At 39.9% G+C, this 23,245-nt stretch overlaps 1 protein-coding gene across 1 annotated transcript in view; it reads right to left on the bottom strand.

The window, feature by feature from the left end:
• The window catches only part of LOC102307189 (adhesion G-protein coupled receptor V1), a gene marked incomplete at its 3' end in the record, with an annotated part of 56,937 nt that overhangs the window by 22,690 nt on the left and 11,002 nt on the right, over positions 1 to 23,245 (bottom strand). Inside the window, 29 exon segments of the mRNA XM_005922606.3 lie at positions 104 to 347; positions 516 to 881; positions 967 to 1,106; positions 1,622 to 1,702; positions 1,986 to 2,115; positions 2,216 to 2,409; positions 2,634 to 2,814; positions 3,626 to 3,796; positions 4,516 to 4,889; positions 7,643 to 8,371; positions 8,542 to 8,765; positions 8,953 to 9,079; positions 10,338 to 10,598; positions 10,696 to 10,819; positions 10,904 to 11,067; positions 11,369 to 11,549; positions 11,732 to 11,917; positions 12,537 to 12,663; positions 13,784 to 14,007; positions 14,177 to 14,353; positions 14,832 to 15,158; positions 16,236 to 16,506; positions 17,203 to 17,540; positions 17,687 to 17,917; positions 18,122 to 18,235; positions 18,539 to 18,643; positions 19,144 to 19,239; positions 21,051 to 21,200; positions 21,911 to 22,098. Coding sequence (XP_005922668.2) covers positions 104 to 347; positions 516 to 881; positions 967 to 1,106; positions 1,622 to 1,702; positions 1,986 to 2,115; positions 2,216 to 2,409; positions 2,634 to 2,814; positions 3,626 to 3,796; positions 4,516 to 4,889; positions 7,643 to 8,371; positions 8,542 to 8,765; positions 8,953 to 9,079; positions 10,338 to 10,598; positions 10,696 to 10,819; positions 10,904 to 11,067; positions 11,369 to 11,549; positions 11,732 to 11,917; positions 12,537 to 12,663; positions 13,784 to 14,007; positions 14,177 to 14,353; positions 14,832 to 15,158; positions 16,236 to 16,506; positions 17,203 to 17,540; positions 17,687 to 17,917; positions 18,122 to 18,235; positions 18,539 to 18,643; positions 19,144 to 19,239; positions 21,051 to 21,200; positions 21,911 to 22,096 — 6,223 coding nt within the window.

Consider the following 23,245-nt stretch of genomic DNA (forward strand, 5'->3'; position numbering starts at 1 on the left):
ATCATATCATATCATATCATATCATATCATATCATATCATATCATATCATATCATATCATATCATATCATATGTTAAGTATTTTTTCCATGTCTTCATCTTACCAAGCCTCCCCTGTTCTCCTCTGATGAGATGAGCACTGATTAACTTCACAAACACCGACTCATCCCTTTCTGGATCTTCATCATCCAAAACTCTGAGGGTGATGTTTGCTTCACTCTGATTGGCCAAGAATACAACAGAATCGAGCAGAGGAATAAAATCCCGCCCCTCAGTGGCTCGGCCAACCCCAGGGGTCCTGTAGGGTTCTGGGTCTTTCTCATTTAGTGTCCCATATGTGACTCGCACCTAGATGAAATAAAAACGGAAAACAATATATAATTTGATACATGATACCACAAGTTGAAATCTGTCAATCCAAGCTATTTATATATTTAAAAGTCAAAAAAACAGAAGCTTAACTGGATTTATTTTCTATGGTTTCTATTAAGTTTCTAAATCTTCTGCAGATCACACCTGACCCATCAGGCCTCTCTGTCGCTGGATGGCGAGGGAGACAGTTGAGTCAGCTTCAGGAAGTCGAACCGACTTTGATGCATTAGCGAATACAAAAACACCATATGGATCATCGCTGGCGAGCACAGTCAGATTAGCAGATGTCCTGACACCCAGACGACCATGTGACACTTTAACCAAGGACACAGTGAAGCTCTTGTCCAACTCGGGCATCTCATCCTCGACCACAGTGACGATGATGTTCTGTGAAGTCTGGCCTACACCAAAGGTGATGTTTCCAAACCTGCTAAGAAGCTCCCCCTCAGAACTGGAATCAGCTTCCCAGTACACAGTTACATTGGAAAGGTCACCAAAGGACCTATCCACCTGGGAAAGAAAAAATGAGAACAAAGAACATAAGATAAACAATCACTGGGAAGGTCCTAATTTTTCAATAGTGTTGTACACTGACCTTCAGAAGCACAGAACTATGCCCATCCTCTGGCTCTGTCCCATTAACAGACAGCGACTCAGGACTAAACTGAAACACTCCATGGGCATCATCAGATGCTGCAATGGTGACTGCAATGCGAGATGCAACTCCCAAGCTGGCTGCACAGAAAATATCAAATGTATTTTACTAACAATTAATTCATTCTGGTTGCATTTTAGGAGTTTGATCCTAAAGTGAATGAAATGAAAAAAGTATCAATCAAGCAGTTAAAACAGACCAATGATAATACAAGTCTCCTTACCAGTTAATAAAGTAATATTAATATTACTAGTATCCCAAAGAGCATCAGATTAAAATACAAGCTCTATACATTATGTGGAGATTACTTCACAGTATGTGGTAGTGGTATGTAACAGCTCACATTAACTACTTTAATTTTCTTGCTCCGTGAAAGGGTGTTTGCTTTTCCCACATAAATCTCCCTGAGCTCCTTCTCACAGAGGCTCACAGCTTAATGTAAATACCACACACATTATAGCAAACATGTATATGCACACACACACACACACACGCTTGCAAATGTATTAGTGTGTATATGCATCGCAGACCATTGTGGGGAAGAAGGAGCAGAGACTAGAAGCAGTTTGAAAGGGAAAAGGAGGGGGCTACTTACCATGGTGGCGATAGGACGGAAGGAGCAATTGATAGTCACTCTCCCCACTACCACTCCCTTCACTATGCAGAAAATGATCCACTGATGGATCAAACATGAGGATCAGGGAAGTGTCACATCAGAAGAGTAAAGATTGAAGGGCGAATGGGAAGGAGCGTAGGTTGGCAGCCACATGTGAAGGTATTGGGAAACACACAGGAGGGGACCACACATAGAATACAGAAAAACAGCAGCGCAGAATACAGGGTCAGTTCAGTTCTAAATAAAAAAGGTAAAGACAGCTAAGAAAGATGTGCAATAAAGAGCTACTTAAGATAAAAACTGAGAAAAAAAACATGCTGATCATACAGCTAAGAATTCCCACCTCCTCCATCTGCATTGTAGAGCTCCACTCTAAATATCTTTTCCAGTTCAGGGACAGGATTATCTATGATGGTGACATTTATGAACTTTAACCTTTCCCCTGGAAGAAAGTCCAACATGCCCTCTGAGTCCTGCCAGGAGCATATGGAAAAATAGGAAACCAGTGAGCAGCCAAAACATATTTTCCCTTCACCTATTTGCTTTCATCAATACATCATCAGTGAAACCAACCTCATAGTCTTCAGGGCTGGATGCTGTGAAGGGGGTTGTTCTATATCCCACCATGATCCTACCCAAAATGCCTTGAGCTCTGGCCACCAGCAAACTAATCTCTCCATCTTCTTCGTTTACAGTGATGTGAGCAGGTTCCAACGCTGGAGAGATCAAACCCTCTCCTGGAGGAGTGGGCTGAAACTGCAGCAGCCCTGCATAAGGATGTTCATGTGTTTAGTGACAGCAGTAAGGAGGATGTAATAAGGAGGCAAAAGGTATGATGAAAGTAGTAAGACAGAGACAAGAAGAGGGAAAATTGTACTGATATTTTAGCTCCCTAATAAACCACTTGCAGCAAAATAAACATACTTGTGCTTATACACTAAGCAACACTGAGAGAAAAATAGTGTTGTTTTTGGGGAATGGTAGTAAATACCATAGGGATGGTCACTAGCTGTGACAGTGATGGTGTTAACAGAGCTATTGGGGTCAATGCTTGCTCCACTTGTGGGGGTCGAGCCTGGCTTCCCATCACCGGACTCTGCAGACACCAGCACAACCCGAAAGGACTCTGCAAGCTCTGGGAGGTTATCATCCAACACCAGCAGGTTCAGTACCTAACAGAAAGATGAACAAAAGCTAAATTTGACAAAAGTCATGTTGTTTAGACCCAGTGGCACCTTTGTCCACCTTTCCTCTCCAGCCCCATATGAGAAATTGATTATTACAAATTCAGGTTTGAAATTGGATTCTGCTCTGAAGTTCGACTCTCATTTGAACACAGCGGTAAAATCCCGCATGTTTCCAGTTGAGACTGCTGTTAAAAAATCAACCCTCTTCTCTCCAAATGCAACCTTCCAATATTAATACATCATTTTATAACGTCATCTCAATTAAAGCAATGCACTTTTTATTGGAATTAGTAGGCCTCCATTGCTCGCTTCACCAGCTTCCAGTTCATTTACAAATTAATTTAAAATTCTTTTAATTGTTTTTAAGTCTCTTAATGGATGTATTCTTTTATGGTTTAACTTCCACAGCTCTTTTGCATTTCTTTTATGCTTGGTGTTATTGTACAGCACTGGTGGTACTGGTCAGTCCTGTTATTTTTTTTAAAGTGCTTTATAAATTAAGTGGTATGATATGGTATTTTTAGATAGCATTGCACTTTTGAAAATAATCTATATTTATGCCACTTCCAAGTGGTCAGTTTCAGCAAACACCTGTTATTTTATCCAAAAATCTGCAACCAACCAACCAACCAACCAACCACTAGGCGGGGCTGGTTATCAATAAACACTACAGATGGGTGAATCTGAAAGACAGCAATCGGTAGCTGCTTTAACATTTGATTGTACGCAGTGAGTGACTACAGTCTTTGTCATCCTGCATAAATTCAGAAGGGCTTTCCCCAACTCTCGCACAAACCTGAGAAGGCTCTCCAGGCGTGAAAAGCACAGCTCCGGTTGCATTAAGAAAATCTTGATTGGCCGGTGTGTCGCTGTCCAGTTGGGTTACAGTGTAGTTGACATAAACATGGTCCAGCAATCCCCGCATACGCTCAATCACACAAGATATAGTGGAGCCCTCTGCGGTGGTCTTTGGGGACAAAGAAATAAAAACATTAATGAATTCAGAACCAAAGGAGGACTTGATCAATACTAAATGCATCTTCGTCACTTATTACAATTTGTTAGATTCAAATGCGCTAGCCTTACTAACTACAGCCCAATATAATTCCAGCATACTAATAATGTGATTTAGAGTGCGATCATTTGATAGCCCACATGTTCCTTTGCCTTTAATTTTCTAGCGGTAGGAGATACAGTAATGGAGACGCACTGGTTCTGATGGAATGCCATCAGCAGCTCTGCCACCTGTTATATTGATTGAAATGGGGAACAAGATCTCTCATTTCTAGCAAAGGAACTCCTGATCCTCTACTATAGGAATGCCCTCACCGACATACCTGCTGTTGCCTCACCAGCTGTCACTCTACCTGATATGACCCAAGACGAGAGCCCACTCATCCAATCCAGCTACTAAGAGAAAGCATGCTCTCTCTGCAGCCGAGCATGAAGACTAATAAAAAATGCAGCAGGACAGGGGCTGACAATCAAATGGGTTTACATTACATCTGCTTCTATGCATATGTTTACTGTGTAGAGACAAGTGAGTGATGACATTAAGCACAATATTAATGACACTGTGGTCATGCAAACCACATAATTTATTTAGTAGTCTGATTTACTTTCTTGTTTAATTGCTTGAAAGACTTTCATGAAGCAGCTTGACTATTGATAACAACAGACACTTACATCAGGTATGCAGGACCCAGTGAATCCAAAAAGCCCATTGGCATTGTCACTCTTCAAGACTCGCAAAATTGCAGTGGGTCTGGGGAGGGGGAGGCGTGCTCCACCGCGCACTGCAACCAACTGTAGGTAGAATACCTCCTCTCCTTCCTCCTCAGTGTCATCTCTCGCCTCCACCACAAATGACTTCTGCCTCTCATCCTGCTGGTATCGTAGGTAACCAGAGATGGTACGCAGGTCTGCTTTAGGGGGCTGAGTGTGGAGCTCGTGGATATGACTGCGGTTCAGCTTAGTGTGGTACAAGCGGACATCCTGGAGAAGGCCAGTGTAACGCTGTTTACCCTCAAGATCTGACCCAATGAACATTGAAGCAGGTCCTGGGGTAGAAAAAAATGACCCAAAAACACTGAACAATATTTTTTAATGTTTAATGCATAATTAATTTGATGTCATAATGATGTGACATGATCATATACATTGAACAGGTTTTGTGAAATTACTTCATGATTTCTTTCTTTTTTTGCATCTTTGTCTCATTTACATGTTTCGGAGCAGAACAGATTTTTTATATTAGACGAAGAAAACCAGGCTGAGTAATGAGTCTTTTACATTCCTGTTAAATATGGATTACCAATGATTGTCTCATTCGTCTTTACAGAATTCTTTTAGGTCAGGCACATTGGAGGGTTTATGAGTGTGTTCATGCTAAAGCATCTCAATTGGGTTCAAGTTGAGACTTTTACTAGGCCACTACAAAACCTTCTTTTTGCTTTGTTTTTTTGGCTTTTTTATTTTTAGCCATTCAAAGACAGACTTGCAAGTGTGTTTCAGATTATCCAAATTATTGTCCTGCTGTATAACCTAATTGTAGTTTTTATGAAATGCTGTGATAGTTTTACACATATGTAACAGGACTCAAACCTCACAAAAGTTCAACTTTTGACTCACCAGTCTACAGAATATTTTCCCTGAAGTCTTGGATCACCAAGATGCTTTTTTGGAAAGTGCGAGATGAGCATTTGCTTTCATTTTGGTCAGCAGCGGTTATGCCCTGGGACTCTTGCATGGATGCCATTTTTGCCCATTTTTGATTGTTGAATCATGAACTCTTACCTTATCTGAGACAAGTGAGGCCTGCAGTTCTTTAGATGTTGTTCAGGGTTATTTTGTGACCTCTTGGTCAACACTGTTCTGAGTTTTCTCCATTTGTGGATAATGGGACTCTCTGTTGTTCACTGGAATCCTAAAAAGTCTTAAAACTGGCTTTGTAACCCTTTTGAGACTTATAGAGATCAATGACTTTTCTGTTTCTCAGCTTTATTTTTTTTTTACTTTGTAGCATGAGATGCGGCTAGTGAAATTGAACTCAGCCTTTGAAGTTAATTCATAATTTAATAAGAGGAGAGAGAATTACTATTTCACATTTGGGCAAATAGGAAGGATAGCTTTAATCCCTTTAGCAATTAAATCATCACTTAAAAGCTGCTCTGGTTATCTTTGTTTGTCTCTGTCTGATTTAAAATCTTGTTTGACGATACATGTAAATGTGACAAATACAAAAACAAAAATCACCAGGAAGGGGGAAAATACACAGTACTGTAAATTCTAGTAATATTTCCTAGAATCTCTCATTTACAGTGTTTGTCATGTTGTCATATTGTTTGTCTGATTTACCAGTCACAGCCATAGCCACAGACTTTTTTTTTTACTCCAGTGCAATTGTGTGTTATTTAACACAAACATATTTAACTTAAGACTTGGTGAGATCAAAGCAATTGAATACTAATTGCATCATTTTCACACTGATTATTGAGCCTCCTTTGCGGTGTTGTGTACCAGTAACGTAATAAGGGTCATTACTCCAGGGACCAGAAACAGAATCTTGATTAAGGTATACAAATGCCTAGGTCTAGCTCTTTCTCATTACTCATTTATACACTCACACCTCATGCGCCTATCACTTTGTGAACTTGCACAAAGTGAGACAAATGCAGGAAATCTGCTACAGTGACCAAGTACAAAGCCCTGACACGAAGCACTCCATGCATAGGTTGAGTTACCAGAAGAAAACAATGGCACAACATGACTGATGATTATGGATAAATCCACTGTGACTGGAGTAAGCCACAGAGGCGTCAGAATATTTCCCCTATGGGAGCTTTTGGTCAAATACCGGCTATTGTGCCCATTAATTAGAGAGAATAGGAAGAAAAGAAGATGCCAACCGATTCCCTTCAGCAGTAACAATGTGCAGCACTGCTGAGGGTAAGTGGTCACTCAAGCACTGGGAAGTCCCAGTACAGTACTCCTGAACAATGAGGAAGCAGCAGAGCATGTGAAGGTGCACATGCCTTTTATCTTTATGTAAGAACTTAAGACTCTGAACAATTTGAAAACTGTTTCCTACACAGTTTGGACCTTGGACAACATTTTGACACTGAAAACTAAAACTTTTTTACGACTCTTAAATGACAATTGAACAGTCTGTTACTTGTCCAGATCGGAAAGAGCCTTTCTCTTCAAGATTCAATTCGATTTCTTATTCCACACTTGTAAATATCAAAAGTTACTGACGCAAAGAAAAACAGATTATCTTTTTATCAATTGAATAGCTTTACTCTTAGCAGCAACAGGCATGGAAAAGGAGAGGAGTAAGGATGAAAAGATGCAGAAGGATGCAGAGGATGGTTATGGCATGCATGCAGTTCCTTCCACTGTTACACCTCACAAGACAACATTAGATGTGAGGATGATGAAAATATGTGGAGCAACAGGTGGTCCCAGTACTGTTTACTAGTTTGTTACTCTAATATATAGTAATGCAGATACTAACTGCTGGTTTGCTTTGAAAAGCACAATGTCAAATCTTGTATTCTTTAAATCACCATCTGAAGAATATTAACTATGATAGGCAATACAGTTGGGTATCCTGGTCTCACAATGCTAAACAACTTCTTACTGATTCACTGACTTTCATTTTGACACATGAATCAAATAGTTTTTTGGTGAGTTAGAGCTTTTTGTAATTTACCTACAGTGATTGTATGAGCTATTTATAAAGAGTGATTTTACCTTTGCAAGAAATGTGTCAAAGTAATTGAAAATAAATGGAATGAACAATGAAGCTTACCGTCACTGATGCCCTCTCCTTTGATGCTTTTCAGTCCCCCAGGAATAGGTCTGCCATCCAAGAAGAATTCAATAATCCCATCATCAACTGTTATGATGACATGTAGCCATGTATCTGCAGAAAAGTTTTCTGCAGAGGCCCGGGCCACTTGGGTACTGTTTGAACCTATTACTGTATAATATAGCATCACAGTGACATGAGACTCATTGGTGTGGACCTTCACTCCATAGTACAAGCTTCCATTTGTTCCTTTGGACGCTATGAAGCCGTCAGTATCTAGTCTGGGTAAAAGCCAAGCAGAAAAGGTGAAGTTGCTAATGGCTGCAGGCCCATCGTCAGGTGAGACGGTACCATAAGCTCCAGGAAGCCCGGAGAAAAACCAAGTGTCTGTGGCTGAGTGGTGTCTCCTTGCATGAGGCCTGAGCTCTACCTCATCTGGAAAGGAAGCTACCAGGAGCAGATCATCCATCCGAGGAAGGCCCTGCGGGAAGTGACCAGAAACAATTTCCCAGGACACCCTTACATCACCAAAAGTGCCCTGCTTACGGAGGATGGTGAAAGAAGTCACATCAGCCATATCATCTTCAGAGAGAACATCTTCAGCTACTTCTTGGTCCATGTTGTCCTCAGCAATGGCAAAGACACCAAATGGGTCATCATTGAACGGGATGAAAACAGAGGCATTTAGAGCACTCTTAGCCAGTCGTCCGCCCTCGCCGGGGTAACCGCCTTAGAGAAATAATGGTGTCAGAGTTTTCCAAACGAAAATTAAATCTGCAATTACTGATGATTCAAGAAAAATAATTTCATCTCATTTTCTCTCTGCTTTGTGAAATTTCTTCTCATATCTGTCTTATGCGTCTTATATCAGTTTTATTTTATGCTTTTCTTTTACTCACCTGAGATATTTACCAGCCTGAGGATGTAGAACTCATTGAACTCTGGAAGTTTATCAGAGATGGCTTCCAGGACAATAGGCTTGGTCTTTTCCCCTGTAGTGAAGGTGACTGATCCACTTGTGTTTGTAAATTCCTGGTTTTCTTCCAGAGGAGTTAAAGAATCGTTGGCAAACAGCTGCCAGAATACTGTAATATTCCCAAAACGGCCTCTCGCACGTAGTACACTGAGGGAAAAAAAAAGAGAAAATATTTCAGTAACAGAACATAGGTAATTGTCTAAAATATCAACTCTAGCGTTTTGATAGTACTTGGAGATTATAAACTACTGTTTTTGACAAAATCATAAATTAAATACAAATAAAAAAACACAAGATATTTCAAGTGAAGTAATATTAACCAAATGTTACTCACTAAAAATGATTGGTTTTTCCCTCTTCAACTGGTTTTTCTACAGGTTCCAAGGAGAAAATCCCATTGGCATCATCATTGGCCTCAATCACCACAGTAGCTGTGGCTGCTCCATACACAACTGCATCACCTGTGGACACATGCACATTATTGACGCTGGAATCAGATAATTAAGGAAAGGCAGACACACAGAGTGCTGGCCATATTGTTACTGCCATGTTAAATTTCACGCAATAGGAGGAGGCTGTCTCATTAACATAGCGCGCTATTACTATGGTAACCAAGCCTAGGAGGATAAGGTGGATGATTTGTGAATAAGCTAAATTCCAAACAAAGGATTCTCTCTGCAGATGACTTAAAGTGAATATCACCAAGAACTAAACCAGAACTATTGTATTTGAAAGTTTAAAAATATGGAAAAAGTGCAGCTATAGCAGCACCAGAAGTGCAATATCCTCTCATAAGCACATACTTCAAGTTGCCGGACAACGAGTACCCTGAAACAAGCATGCAAATCTGTTTGTGATTAAGCAGACAAGGTAAAGAGTGTGAAGACGCCAGTATGAGTTTAGCTTACTTCTAACATTGGGATTATTGACTTTTAGCACAATCCATGCCAGCACAGCCCTCCGATATAAAGAAGAGGCTAACCCTTTCTTGATTCTACTCCATGTCAATCAGTAAACAGAAAGACGCCACAGGAATGTTTGCCTTTGTCTCTCAGACCGTCTGGAGTTTGGTTATTAAGTTCCTGTTTTGTCACACTGGCCTACCGTTCCCATCCATGAAAAACAATATAGGACCATGAGAGCCTTTAGTCTTATCACAGACACTGCTAAATACCTCTGCTGCATCTCTTAGTACGTACAGGATACAGACAGAAATAATAAACAGAGCAGAAGATGTTAATTTCAGATGAATTGCTTGATTCATTTGAGCCACATTGAAAGAAAGACAACTGACTTTGAGTAAAAATGCAGATATTTTTATTATCCGAAGTGTAAAAAAAGTGTGTTTCTTTATTGGTTCAGAGTTAATTGTATTTTAAGTTATAGATAGAATCGGTCACTGATCAATGGACCTGTCCAGCGTGTACTGGAGAGGATGTACCTTCCTCTTGTCCAAAGGCAGGTAACCAAAAGAAAATACATGAAAAATATGGTTTACTCTTAACCAATAGCAAAAAAATGAAAGAAAGAAAGAAAGAAAGAAAGAAAGAAAGAAAGAAAGAAAGAAAGAAAGAAAGAAAGAAAGAAAGAATGACATTTACATTATAAAGAAATGCTATATAAGCATATATTACCTGCCATAAACACATATATCATTGTAATGCATATTGCTACATTTTTGTTCTCATCACTTTTTTAAGAAAACAAGCACATACGTACCAGTGGCATTGTAGAGAACGATGTAAAAAGGCTCATCGGTCTCCGGTATGTCGTCATCTTTTACAGCCACGGAGATGTTCTTCGTCCATTCGCCCACAGCATATACCAGCACTGTGTCATTACTTAGCAAGAAGAGGTCATCTGGCGATGCATCATTGTACTCTACTCGGTACATCACTGTGGCCACGAAGTCTGCCCGTCCTGCCCTCACAACTGTAAAGTTGGCCACACCGCCTTCTTGAAGCCGCACAGCGACGGGTTCTAAGATGAGCGTGCGAAAATGAAGGAAAGGGAAGGATGTCAGAGAGGGAGGACAAGCTGGAAAACACGTGTATTATTATATAATTAAAATCTTTACCTGAGAAATAAATGGGGTCATCATTCTTATTGATCCATAAGTTGGAACTGACTATGTTTCCCAGTCTTGCTCCACCTGTCGCATTTAACAGCGTGATGGTGAAATTCTCCATTTCTTCTGGAATCTTAAAAAAAAAAAAGAAATTTAAACAAAGAAAACTAACTGAGCTGTGGACGATGTGCTCTTTAAGGTTTAGTTTACATTTTACCTCATCAGGTACAGAGAAGAGAGTGAGATTTTTCAGGTACTCCCCCTCTTCGAAGGTGATGCTTCCTCGAACGGGGTGGACGTCTCCAGACAGTGCTGGCTCCAAGACCCACAAAACTGACACTTTGCCAAAGTGACCCCTGTTCCTCATCACAGGGTACAAAGCTGAAGGAGAAACGGGGCAAACAGACATGATCAATTTAGAAATTGAATGGGTTTTTTTCTCATAGATAAACTACATTTGATACAGGTGATACAGGCCATTCACTAGAGGAACTACTTTAACATGTCCTCATGTTTTACACAAAAACACAGACAGCCTTTGTTTTCCTTAACAATCACATGAAAGTTGGACACTCTAATTTTCTGTGATTCACTCCTCTTAGATCCATTTTAAGTGTCAATGAGGTACCACTTGACCTGGAAAAGTATTACTATTATCTAAAGGACTGCTACTTCAAGTTACCCTGGTGCATCTCGTCTCCTTTGCTCTCATTGATGGCCACTGTCAGTCCCGACTGGCTGAACTCAATGACTCCGTAGGGGTCATCGTTTTTCCGAACGGTGATGTTGACCTCCCGGTGGTTGCCAAGACGACTAGGTGGAGTGCTGTGGCTGCTAAGTACCACAGAAAAAGTCTCGTCCAGCTGTACGCACACACATAACAAAATAAACAAATACAGTAATCACACTGAAAAAGTTTTAAAACATTAACTTCATAGCTTATTAAATGGGAAAGTAGGAAGGATAATGCATTTGAATTGCACTGCAGCACTGTGTAAAATGCAGAAAATAAATAAGTAAATATTAATATCTTCCCATATCTTACCTCTGGCACCCCATCAGGCCGTGCCACCAGCGCCACCACCACCTCTCTCTCTCCGGGTTTAAACTCCAGAATGCCCGTAGCACCGTAGAATTCATTGTTGCCCGAGGGCATAACAGCATATCGTATCAGCTGTTTCAGAAGCTGTCCCTGGGCTCTGACCACATGCAGTTCAACCGCCTCACCCTCCTAGGTTAGAAGAGACAAGCTTCAGAGCAAAGAAGCTAAGAATATATTCAGTTGAACCTTTAAGTCAATTTTAACTAATTTTTCAAAAATACATTTTCACAGCAACCATTCTGAAATTATTACTGTTATTACTGTTATTATTATTATAAAGGTTGTATTCAGGTAGAGACCTTTACTTAATGAAATCAGCAACACCTGCATTTGACTACTATTTCATGGTAATAAAGCTGCTACAAAATATTAGCTATTTCTAACGTCACAATGCACAGAAAAAAGCTAAATTATGAAGGCAAAACTTGGACTCTACATGTGTAACACACATTAGGGAATTATTTCAAAGTCCTATCACTAGGTTAGAGTAATTGTCAGTTATTGTGAGTCAGTCGTGAGTCAAAAAACACCTAAACTGACCAGTAAATTCTAAAAATTGTCAAGTGTAGTTATACCAATTTTGACTCAAAAAAGCAAAACAATAACATACAGATTTTAAATTTATAAGCAGTAAGAGGTCTTTGACTGAATGTGCAACAGTTTGGGCCACATCTAAGGTCAAATACTACACATACTAATGGAAATAAACCCTATTTCTTTTTGGGGCAGCTTTAAAACTGTGGCTTACATTGATAACCCATGGACCTCTGGATAACGGGGAGAACTCAAAGACTCCCCCCGGATCGTCATTCTCCATGATGATAATCTCTCGGCTGGTGAAGCCGGCTTTCAGGATCTGATTTTCAACGTTACTCCTGAGACGTGCACACAGAAATGCATATATAAGCACATACACTATTAGTATTATTATAACTAAACACAAAAGAACAAGAAAAAAAGACATGCCATTACATCCTCTTTAATGAGGATGTAATGGCATTAACATGGAGCTGCTTTAGGGCAGGTATGTGTCAGTTTCATGCTGAGTATAGCTCTTAAATGTCTGCTTATTGTACTTTTGCTATGTTGTGTGTTTATGTAAAACGTGCAACAATAATAACAATGACTAAGTAGCTTAACTTAAACTTCTCAAAGCATTCTTTGTATTGTGTGATGCTCATTCATTATTGACTCTATATGCTGAAGCCCCGCTGTTTAGCCCACTTTTAATAACAATGTCAATCAACTGCCTGCCTGCCTCTTCATTGCTCAGCAGGGGAGTAAGTATATGTGTATGTGCTGGGAAAATTGAACCCAAGCAAGCATAACATAATGGGAATAACAAAGACATGACAGGATGAAGCACTCAAAACAGTCACAGTCAAGGCACTGCATGCATACAAACACTTGCATCTTTAAATGGTACATAATCAAGTCTGGTTAAATTAGTGCAAGAACATATAAAGAAGATTCTCAATTTTCTTCCAACAATCCTTTTCTTTTGGAATTACGTTTTTTCACACCATCACAAAATCCCCCACCATGTCCCAGACCCCCTCATCCCCACATTGACCAAAGACCTCCAGAAAGCCTGAAGTAGGCCCTTCTGTGAAAAACAAAGACGTGATTCACGCCACACAAAAGCCCCAGGTTCACTCCACTCTCCACTTACCCAAAGTACACTATAAAGCGTGCAGTCTCCACCCTGCAGGGGACGAGTGGGAGGGAGAGAAAGCTGTCGTTCTCATCCAAATGTAGACTAACAGATTAACCCCCAATAAACATGCATCACAAAACAAGCTAAGGAAGAACGGGAAGAATCAGGACCTAGTCAGCCCCTCCTTTCCTTTTGGACTCAAGTGGTGCATAAGCTGACTTTAAACCATTACAGATAACCTCAAAAAGTGAATGTATTATAGTTATTGCATGCCATGACTAAAATAAACACTTAAAATAAATATAATGATGAATGTCAATTAACTTTAATGGCCCTACCTATCGAGAGTGAGTAGTAAGGTCTCGTTGACTTCTGGGATGTTGTCAGCCAGGATAGTGAAATTGATGGAGGCATCGCTCTGCCCAGAGACGAAGATGACAGAACCACCAAAAGGTTTCAGGTCATTAGCAGTAACATCCCCACGATTGGCTCCAGTTGGCTTAAGACTCCAGAACACTTCAGCCCGACCGTCCGTCCCATCACGCCGCAGAGGGAGGCTGACCTACGACAATTATCAGAATCAGCCTCTTACACTTAGACACAGTCTGTGTATAAATTATTCACACTCCGAACATTGTCGTTTCTTTTTTCACTGAATGTTTATGAAGCACTGAACTATGAAAGTGAACAAAGGCAAGCTTCACAAAACTGATAGTCTTTGTATATCTTACTGTGCTGGTATTGCTGTCCTCTGGTTCATAAACCACCACTGTGGTGTTGCTTGTAAAGCCAATTTCCCCATTTGCAATGTCAGGGGTGACAGTCAAGGTCAGGTTTAGCGATCCTCCAAATCTTGGGCTGTTTGACGGAATTGAGGGACTTATGTCGATCAGTTCCAGTGTATTCAACTACAAAAAATAGAACAGAAAAATAGAAGGCTAGATACATATTCATCAGACAGAAAACAACAAATTACACTCAAATACGACTGTATTGTCAGTTTGTAGGTTGCATTGAAAGACCTGTTGATGCTCCCCTCAGTCTATGTATATTTGTACACATATGTGTTTGTATTGAAGCTGAAAGTGTGTGAAGTAATTAAGCATCTACAGAATGTGAAGAAGGCTTTTCTAGTACTTTTTTGCCAGCTTTAAGGGTTAGGTGATGTTGTTAGTTTGGACAGCTGGGTAAATCCCATAGCAACATGCCAGATTTGAGTGCCAATGTAAAACCATTCACACATCCAAATGAGGCACTTAAACCTTGAATAGTACCAATTTGGCCAGAGGTACAGAAACAGAAACAGAAGGAATGCATTTGGTGATGTGAATGTGAAACGTCGCAGCTGAATTACAACTTAAATTACCTTGTTTCCAGTGGTATTACCTGTATTAAGAAATGAGCTCCATTCTGTAGAAAGGCATCATTCCTGATCGGCAGTATGATGTGGACCATCCGCTGACGGGCAAAAACCACATTAATGGTCCCGCTAACATTCAGGACGTGGTCACGGGCCCGTGCTGGGTCTATGGGACCCGCAGGAATGTAGAGGGCACTGAAGGCCATAGACACGTTACCCAGTGTACCACCACTCCGCAGAAAATTCAGAGACAGGAAACGGCCCTCAGGTTGGCTCTGGATGTTCTGCTCTTTGGCTGGGTCAAACCGAAAAAGGCCGTAGACATCGTCACTGTCCTGAATGTAGAAAACCATCTGAGGAAATTGTGGGAGAAAAAAAATTACCAAGAAGAAGGAGACATATGGAACATTTTGAATGATGAAGGAATGATGCCTTTTAGAAAACACAAATTGCCCCTCTATTCATAGTTTCACTGCTAACAAGGGTTATACAGTTCCCGTATGGAGTGAGCTAACAGGTCTCAAATAATAGCAATGAAGCCTGGGTGTACCATCAATTACAGTGAAGGATTTTGTGGAGTATCCTGTTTTTATGTTACTAAGATTGTATCTTGATCATAAAAAAGAGAGGTGAGAAACAGAGAGAGTGAAGAAAATAAGCAAGACTGAGAGTAGTAAAACAGAGCCCTGAGCTAACTTTAGCAGGGGCATCCTCTTTAATTAAGTGTGCTAAGACTGTTAAGAGTAGTTTCCACGAGCATTAAACTGTGGTTCAGTCATGGAACCTACACTTGTCAGATGCACTGTTTGGCACGCTCGTTGATTTAAAGAACAGTGTGATGTGCATATTTCCGTTTTTGGAGTGTGATACAGGATCTGCAACTTCACTGACAGCAGTCATGAACTTTCTTTTATAGTTGTTTGCTTATGCATCGAGAAAATTCTTCTGAGCAAACTTGTTCTGCACACATGGCAAACAGGCCCTATAGTCCCATCTAATGCCTTGAACATAAACAAGTCTTGGATCTGCCCACTGCTTTCACATGTAGCCAAGAGGCTTGGACAAAGATGGAAGCAATAAAAACTTGTCACCATTTCATCCGTGCTTAAAAAAAACCCCACAGAAACACCCCACTCAGAGTGTGCCGCCTGTTTCGACTTTGTTTTGATTCAGCCACATTAAGGGAACACCCACAGAGCAAAGTTACACACTAAGGGGTCGACTTTTGCAGCATGTGCCAAGTTTGCCACTGTGCCTTACAGTAGGTCACACACATGCAAAACACATGCAACATGCGTTCCCTAACAAGTGCAGCTAATTTTTTCTTACATACCCCAACATAATCCTAATAAATAATAATATAAATAGTCCATAATCCTAAAAAATTTAATTAATTAATTGATTTAAAAAAATACGTCTTTTAAACTCACCTCCATGGGTTCATCAACCTCAGCATTTCCAGTTACTGTACTAGGCAGCAATTTGAAAACGAAGGCCTCTGCTTCTTCAGGTTGATCATCAGCTACAATGTTTATTGGAATAATAGCAGTCTTGTCACCGGCAGCAAATCTTACTTGCCCCACCTCAGGCCTCAAATCATCGGACACTGGTGAACGATCACTGGAGTTTCTGCTGATGGACCAGTTGGCAGACACTTCACCATAGCTGCCTCCGATTCTTACAATAACGATGCCATCATATCTGGAGGAGTGATAATCTTGGATGTAAATGGTTGATTTTATTTTTACATTAGCGTTTAGATTTAGCTAGCATGTAACACAAGAGGAGTTAGATCACGGATGTCAAACATAAGGCCCGGGGACCAGAATCAGCACAATCTGCCCCACTGGGTAGATTTGGAAATTCTAGAGGAGGGCATAGACGTTCAGACTTTTAAATGTATTTTAAAACATTTTACAGCTTTTCCTACTGATAAAGATCTACTTCATTGCCATTCATGCTACATAAGATTAACTAAGTGATTAATAAACAATTTAATAACAAAAAGGTGTTTTTTCAAAATTTACTATAGAAATATATTTTGTTTTTCTACAATGGGACCAGAAAAACTGGATATTTTCTGTGAATTAACAGAAGCTACCAGATTTCTTTTCTGTAATTTTACACATGAATTTCTTAAAAAGATTTTCTTACAGCACTATTCATATATGTATCATGAAAAATCTAAGACATACTGCTGAAACCGCAGTTATTTTCTTATATTAAGCTATCTTAGGGATTAAATTCGTAGTTTAACTTCTTTACACTTCAATGGTCCAGCCCACTTAAGGTCAGAGTGGGCTGTTTTTGGCCCTCGATATAAGATGAGTTTGACATCCCTGATTTAGATTATACAACAAATTTTATAGTACCCATTTATAGAGAAAACAATGCTACCTCTGTGTCAGATCTTCATTGATGCTGATTGGCTGAACCAGTGCACTGCTGCTGATTGAGAGGACACCATGAGGTTTGTCATTGGGCTCGATGGTCACCTGCACAGAGTTAGGCGATACCAGCACAGCATCTCCTCTGATCGTGTCCTCCAGGAGGACCAGATGGAAGGACTCTGCAAGTTCTGGCACATTATCATCACTGATGTTGAACAGCAGGCTAGCTTTATAGACAAATGGAGGGAATGTAACTCTTCTGACTGGCTGTAGATCGAAGAAATCCACAGCTGGTGTGGCACTGCCCAGGCCTTCACCACTCACCACCATGTAATCTACAGAAACCTAAAGACAGTAGAGTCCAGATGTTTCATACAAATTAGACAAATGCTTTCTGTTTTCTCTACATATAAGTTGTTGATTGTGTGTATATGAGTGCTTTTGCAGTAAAAGACTATGTAAACATAAAAACTAGGTTTAAAGAACACAACCTCAGTGTCAACAGAGCCAATGAGTGGTCCATCCTCAGTCAATCGACCTCTGGTCACATTGAGGGCAATGACTGCCGCAGCCTCTGGTACTGCCATGACAGTGTGGGAGAACCGCAGAGGGCTGTCATTACGCAGGATTCTCAGCCGAACACTGCTGGCATTGGGCTTGAGGAGAGCTCCCCCTGCTACACCAGTTAGTCTTACTGAAAACACTTCATCATCCTCTGGGACCTGGTACACAGAGAAAGCAAAACACATACCATTCAAAACTCTAAACATGTATGGAGCAAAAAAGATGAGGAAAAATGCTGTACACTTTATTTTACAGTTAAAAGAATTAAAAAACTTCAAACTTTTGCCAGTGCAGTAAAAAAATTTATAGAGACAGATTTTTAAGAAACTTAATTGGTCCAGTGTAATCAATCAGTTCAATACCTGGTCATCCCGAATAAGTACAGTGAAGTGCACTACAGCCTGGCCTACAGGAATAGTGATGTTTCCACTGTCGGGACTGAGATCCTCACTGGCAGGGTTGGGACCATCAGCGATCTATGAAGACAGGAAGGAGAATAACCCCAGTGATATTCCTACTTTGACAATCCATGAGCTCAAAATGAATGTGAATTTATCCTTACTATGAAACACAAAGCAGTTGCATTATTTATTAAACATAGATGTTGCTCACTGTATCTAAATAATCTAAACTCTTGAATCCACAAGTGTCTTTAAGGCAGTGGGATTAATTTATAAAAGCATCTAACAAGCTACATGCAACACTGATTTGTTAGACACTGTTAGTTCTTGAAACACAAAAGTCCCTTAGGTATGCGAATATTATTCACATGATCTCACCTCAAAATTTACAGTCACAGTACCGTATGTTCCCTTTTCTCTAATTAGAGTTAAAGGCACGTAACGGTTCCCTCCTCTGGGTTCATCAACTATGATCTCCTCAGTCTGAGATAAAAAAAAAAGAAAACATGAAAACAGAACTTTAATCAGCTTACATTCTACTTCATTCATTGACAATTAGAACCATCCAAATTAAGAATAAATGGAAATGTAACATTTGCAGCAGCAAACAAAAACAGGTAATACATTTCATTTGAACTGAACCCCAATCTGGCAGTGGAAGCGAGCAAAATGCCTCTTTACACATGTAACAAGATAACCAAGAGAACATTTACATTTAATTTAAATTATTGTATTTAATTTTGAGATATCCATACTCTTTTTTTCTGTATTATATATAATATATATATATATATATATATATATATATATATATTATATATATATATATTATATATACTATAAGATACTATAATATATATATATATATGAATAATATTATATGATATAATCCTTGGTTCTCAGTTTTTTTTTGTTTTTTTTTTTAAGTTTGTAAATTGGTGAACCAGCAAAGACAGGATGAAGGTGGATGGAAAGTTTCTTACTGAGTTGAAGGCAATTATTCCAAAGGCGTTATCATTGGACAGTATGGTGATGGTTGCCTTTTTTGGTGTCCCCACTGTAACACCATTTGAGGAACTCTGAAAAGTCAGGAGAATAGAAATGATTAGATAAAGCAAAGATTATAGTGTATTTACATTAACACTCCTTTATCTTCCCCCCCTACCAAAGGTAATCCTGATCCTCATGTGGACAGCCAGACCGACTGCCTTATCTACGGGCTACACTACATTCCTGTGTTCCCACCGAGAAGCACTGGTGAGAGGGCACAAGGACAGGAAGTACTGATTTCAGACCAGTTGATTTGTCAGGTTAGCTCTCTGCAGGAAACCTTTTCAGGATTTGTACCCTTCTCTCTGATTCAGTGCTGGACCAGAAAGACTTAACATCCCAGCAGGCCTAAAATCACACCATGAGTTACCAGGGCTTACGCCTAAGTGTTTACTGATGATCTGCAAGGTTTTATTTTTTTCCAAGACAGGATTCAAAAGAAAACAACAACAACAACACACTTTTACATGGTGTTTCCAGGGTTTCCATTAGTGAGCTTAAATATGTTTTTACAAGACCCAACAGTTCTGACATCCACCAAAACTTCAAAATTCCCTTTACAACTTTCAAACATCTGGATATGCACTCACTGCAGGTATTTTGGAAAATGACCAACTATATTACATTCTTGTCATAGTATTATAAACAGAAACACACATTTCTCCACTAAAGCATGTGTTATATCTCTTTAAGTTTTCTCAGCCAAACAAAGTGCATTTGAAACTTCTTATCAAAACCACTACATGTTTCGGTCTCCACATGTAAAGGTGAGCGCAAGCCAAGGCAAAAAAACCCCAAAACAATAAAAAAAACCTACTTAAGCCTCTTGCATTCGTCTCTTGGGGGTTTTTTAGACTAACATTCTTTCTGATGCTGAGCCCTTGTAGCACGTCAGCTCACAGACAACAAATCCACACGCACTTATGTGGACACACTCATGTAAAGAAAAAAATCACTTTAGAAACTTAGAAAAACAACACTGTTGAAAGTATGGCGCTGTAAATCAACCATGCCAAGTCTTTTATGCCATGATCCGCTATGTGTTTCTGTAATTTTGTGCTGTGCTGCTAGGCTGCACCTGCTCTGATCTGCAACGACTCAACACTGTTTCTGTAAAAACAAATCTTTTCCTGTCATAGTCAACCAGCAATGTAACAGATTTTATACACTGAAGCGTGATAATAACTATGGCCCTGATTTTCCCTTTATTTTCTTGTGTTTAATCCATGACACCTTTCTCTACTCTGCTTTGCTTCCATTGTTGCGTCTCTACCCTCAGCTTTAGTGTGTGTGTGTGTGTGTGTGTGTGTGTGTGTGTGTGTGTGTGTGTTTCACTCCCATACACAGAGAAAAGAAAAGGAAGGTAACTTTATGAGACAACTTGTTGTGTTAAGCGCAATAAGAGTAACCCAACAATAATAAATCCATCTAAAATGAAAGGGTATAAAAATTCTTTTAGGATTTGTCTTTTTTTTTTTTTTTTAAAGAAAGCTGAGCCGACAGGGAAAAGCGGGATAGTCACCCCCACAACCAGCCAAACGCAGGGGATTCAAAATGACCTTTATCTCTAAGTGAGGGACAAGATGGGCAGACAACAAGACCAGCCAAAGCCAGCCCATCAATCAAACTTGACAACTAAAGGATACATGAAACCATGGAGATAGTCTCTAGGCTTAAGTCATCCAGAACTGTGATGGCAATTGACGTAGCCGTGCTTTTTAAGCCATGTGTTCGCCTTATTTTTCATCTTAGATTAATTAAGTAGCACACTGAAGCGCAGTACTGAGGGACGAGAAGAAAGTGACACACACCAACTCGCAGAGAAGCAATGGGCTCTCACCTGTAACATGAGGTTGAACGTAAACGTCTCATCAGCTTCAGGCAAGTCGTCATCTTTCACGGCAATAAAGATGGTCTTACTGGACTCACTGGACAGCAGGAAGGCTGCAGCATTAATGGCTTCAAAGTCCCCGGTGTCAACTCCCTCTAGCTGAATGAAACATGACAACACATTTTAACTTCACTTTTTTTCAGTTTACCTATATTTTTATATTCATGTCAAAGTGTGCCACTAGCATACTCCAGGCCTGAACTTGCAGGCTCAGTTCAGAAAATTCATTTATACTTGGACTTGCTTGAGCAAGAGTTTCCTGAGCATCTATTTCTGTTAGTTGCTGGATGGAAGTCTGACATTAAACAGTATTTTAACCAGCAATGCAGCTCTTGGTATAAAAATGAATGTAACAAGAAATATGGTAAAGATATCAAGAATCACAAAACAAAACCCTAAAACTTCATCGCACCGCCAGTTCGTATTTCCAGACACCAACTGTGAGCAGCTGACACTGGGCTACATGTAGACGATGTAAAGCCAAAATCCATTCATTTCCAACTGAGTTTCTGCTGACACAGTGGGACTTTTATATCATCAACGTTGTTTGTTATAGACAAAACAGTTACTGATTCTGAAGTTCACCTGATGTGAAGGTCAACTTTCCCAGAATAAGGACACTTATATGTTTAACTGTACAGACAGAACAGGCTAAATGATTCAACAGGCTGCAGAATTGTTCAGTAATTTTCACTCACTGCTGTGAACTGTTGTGAATTTCTATATTATTTGTAAGTTCACAGCACCAATAGTTGCTAACCTATGCACATATTAGAAACATATCACTAGATGATAGCTTCATATCCTACCAGAACCAAAGCTGTCACATTGACTGGGTCTCCCACTCTCTCTATGACCAGGCGGACCACAGCTGCGCTGCTCTCGTTGACAACAAAGTCAGTCTGCCCCAGGAACCGCAGCGTGGCCGACTCTGACGTAGTGCCAGGGATGGACAGAGCCAGAATCAACCCAGCTAGCAGGAAGGCAGGGAGCATTCCTGCCAGCACATGGAAGAAAATATTGAGAAAAATGCAGCAAATCAGATAAAATATGTGCAGTGAAAGAAATAAGAGTTTTACATGTAAAGAAGTTAATAATAATAATAATAATATAATACTTAATAACACACAAACATACTTCAGATTTAGTACATAATGCTGATATGTTCTCTACAGGACCAATTCTGAATAAACAATCATCACATCAAAATTTGTCATTACTGAGAAAGTGATTCACATATCGGGGAAACAATTATTTAGAATACACAAGTTTCTTTAGATCAAAAATCCTTATTCATATACAAAAACAACTCTAAAAACAAATACAGAGTTTACAAAAATAAACCTATTTTTTACATTAAACATTACTGATGTTAAAATGTAAACATACACACATTACAGCTGTTATGTGCTATAGGCAATACTGAATAGCCAGATGTTCAGAAGGCCTGCTGCCTTTTATAATGTGGAGCCTGGCAGGCTTTTTGGTCATTGTGGTCTGAATGATTCACAACAGTATCCCATAAGTCCAATGCCTGTTGTCCTCATGTTGTCATAACTGCTAAAGCAGTTGCATTTGAGTTTACAGTTCTTCACCACATGAATCAAAAGTCATGCCCTGCAATCCGTGCAATTCTGCATTACCACCTCTGTCTTTTCTCCCTCTCTCTAATTATTTTGCGACTCCCCTGCTTCCTCCAGCAATCCTCACATCTTAGTTTGTGTCCTCCACACCCCTCTGCTCTCCACTTCTCTCATCTTGTCATGTTTTCTCATCTCTCTTCTCTGTCACCCCCTGCTTAGCTCTCACACGCAGAATAATCCAGAAGCTGGATGGAGCTGCTGAGACAGTTGTCATGGTTCACAAAACAAAACAACACAGCATGACGCGTGGGGCGGAGCCAGCCTAAAGCCAGATTGTGTCCTCCTTGTTGCCTTTTACCCATCCCATTCATAATCTGCACCACACAGCCTGGCTAACAGTATGAACACGTAAGGTCTTTTAAAAAAATATTTGCTCTTAATTACAAGGTTGAAAAAGAACATCAGCAACTAGAGTGGATGAAGTCATGCTGTTTGGGTTCTTTTTTTTTTCATACACGGAAATCATTTAGGAAAGTTGGGCATTGCAAATACCCCACTTTT

This window comes from Haplochromis burtoni, unplaced genomic scaffold (genome assembly GCF_018398535.1).
Source record: "Haplochromis burtoni strain Fernald_Lab_line unplaced genomic scaffold, NCSU_Asbu1 Contig_62, whole genome shotgun sequence".
Classification (NCBI taxonomy): domain Eukaryota; kingdom Metazoa; phylum Chordata; class Actinopteri; order Cichliformes; family Cichlidae; genus Haplochromis; species Haplochromis burtoni.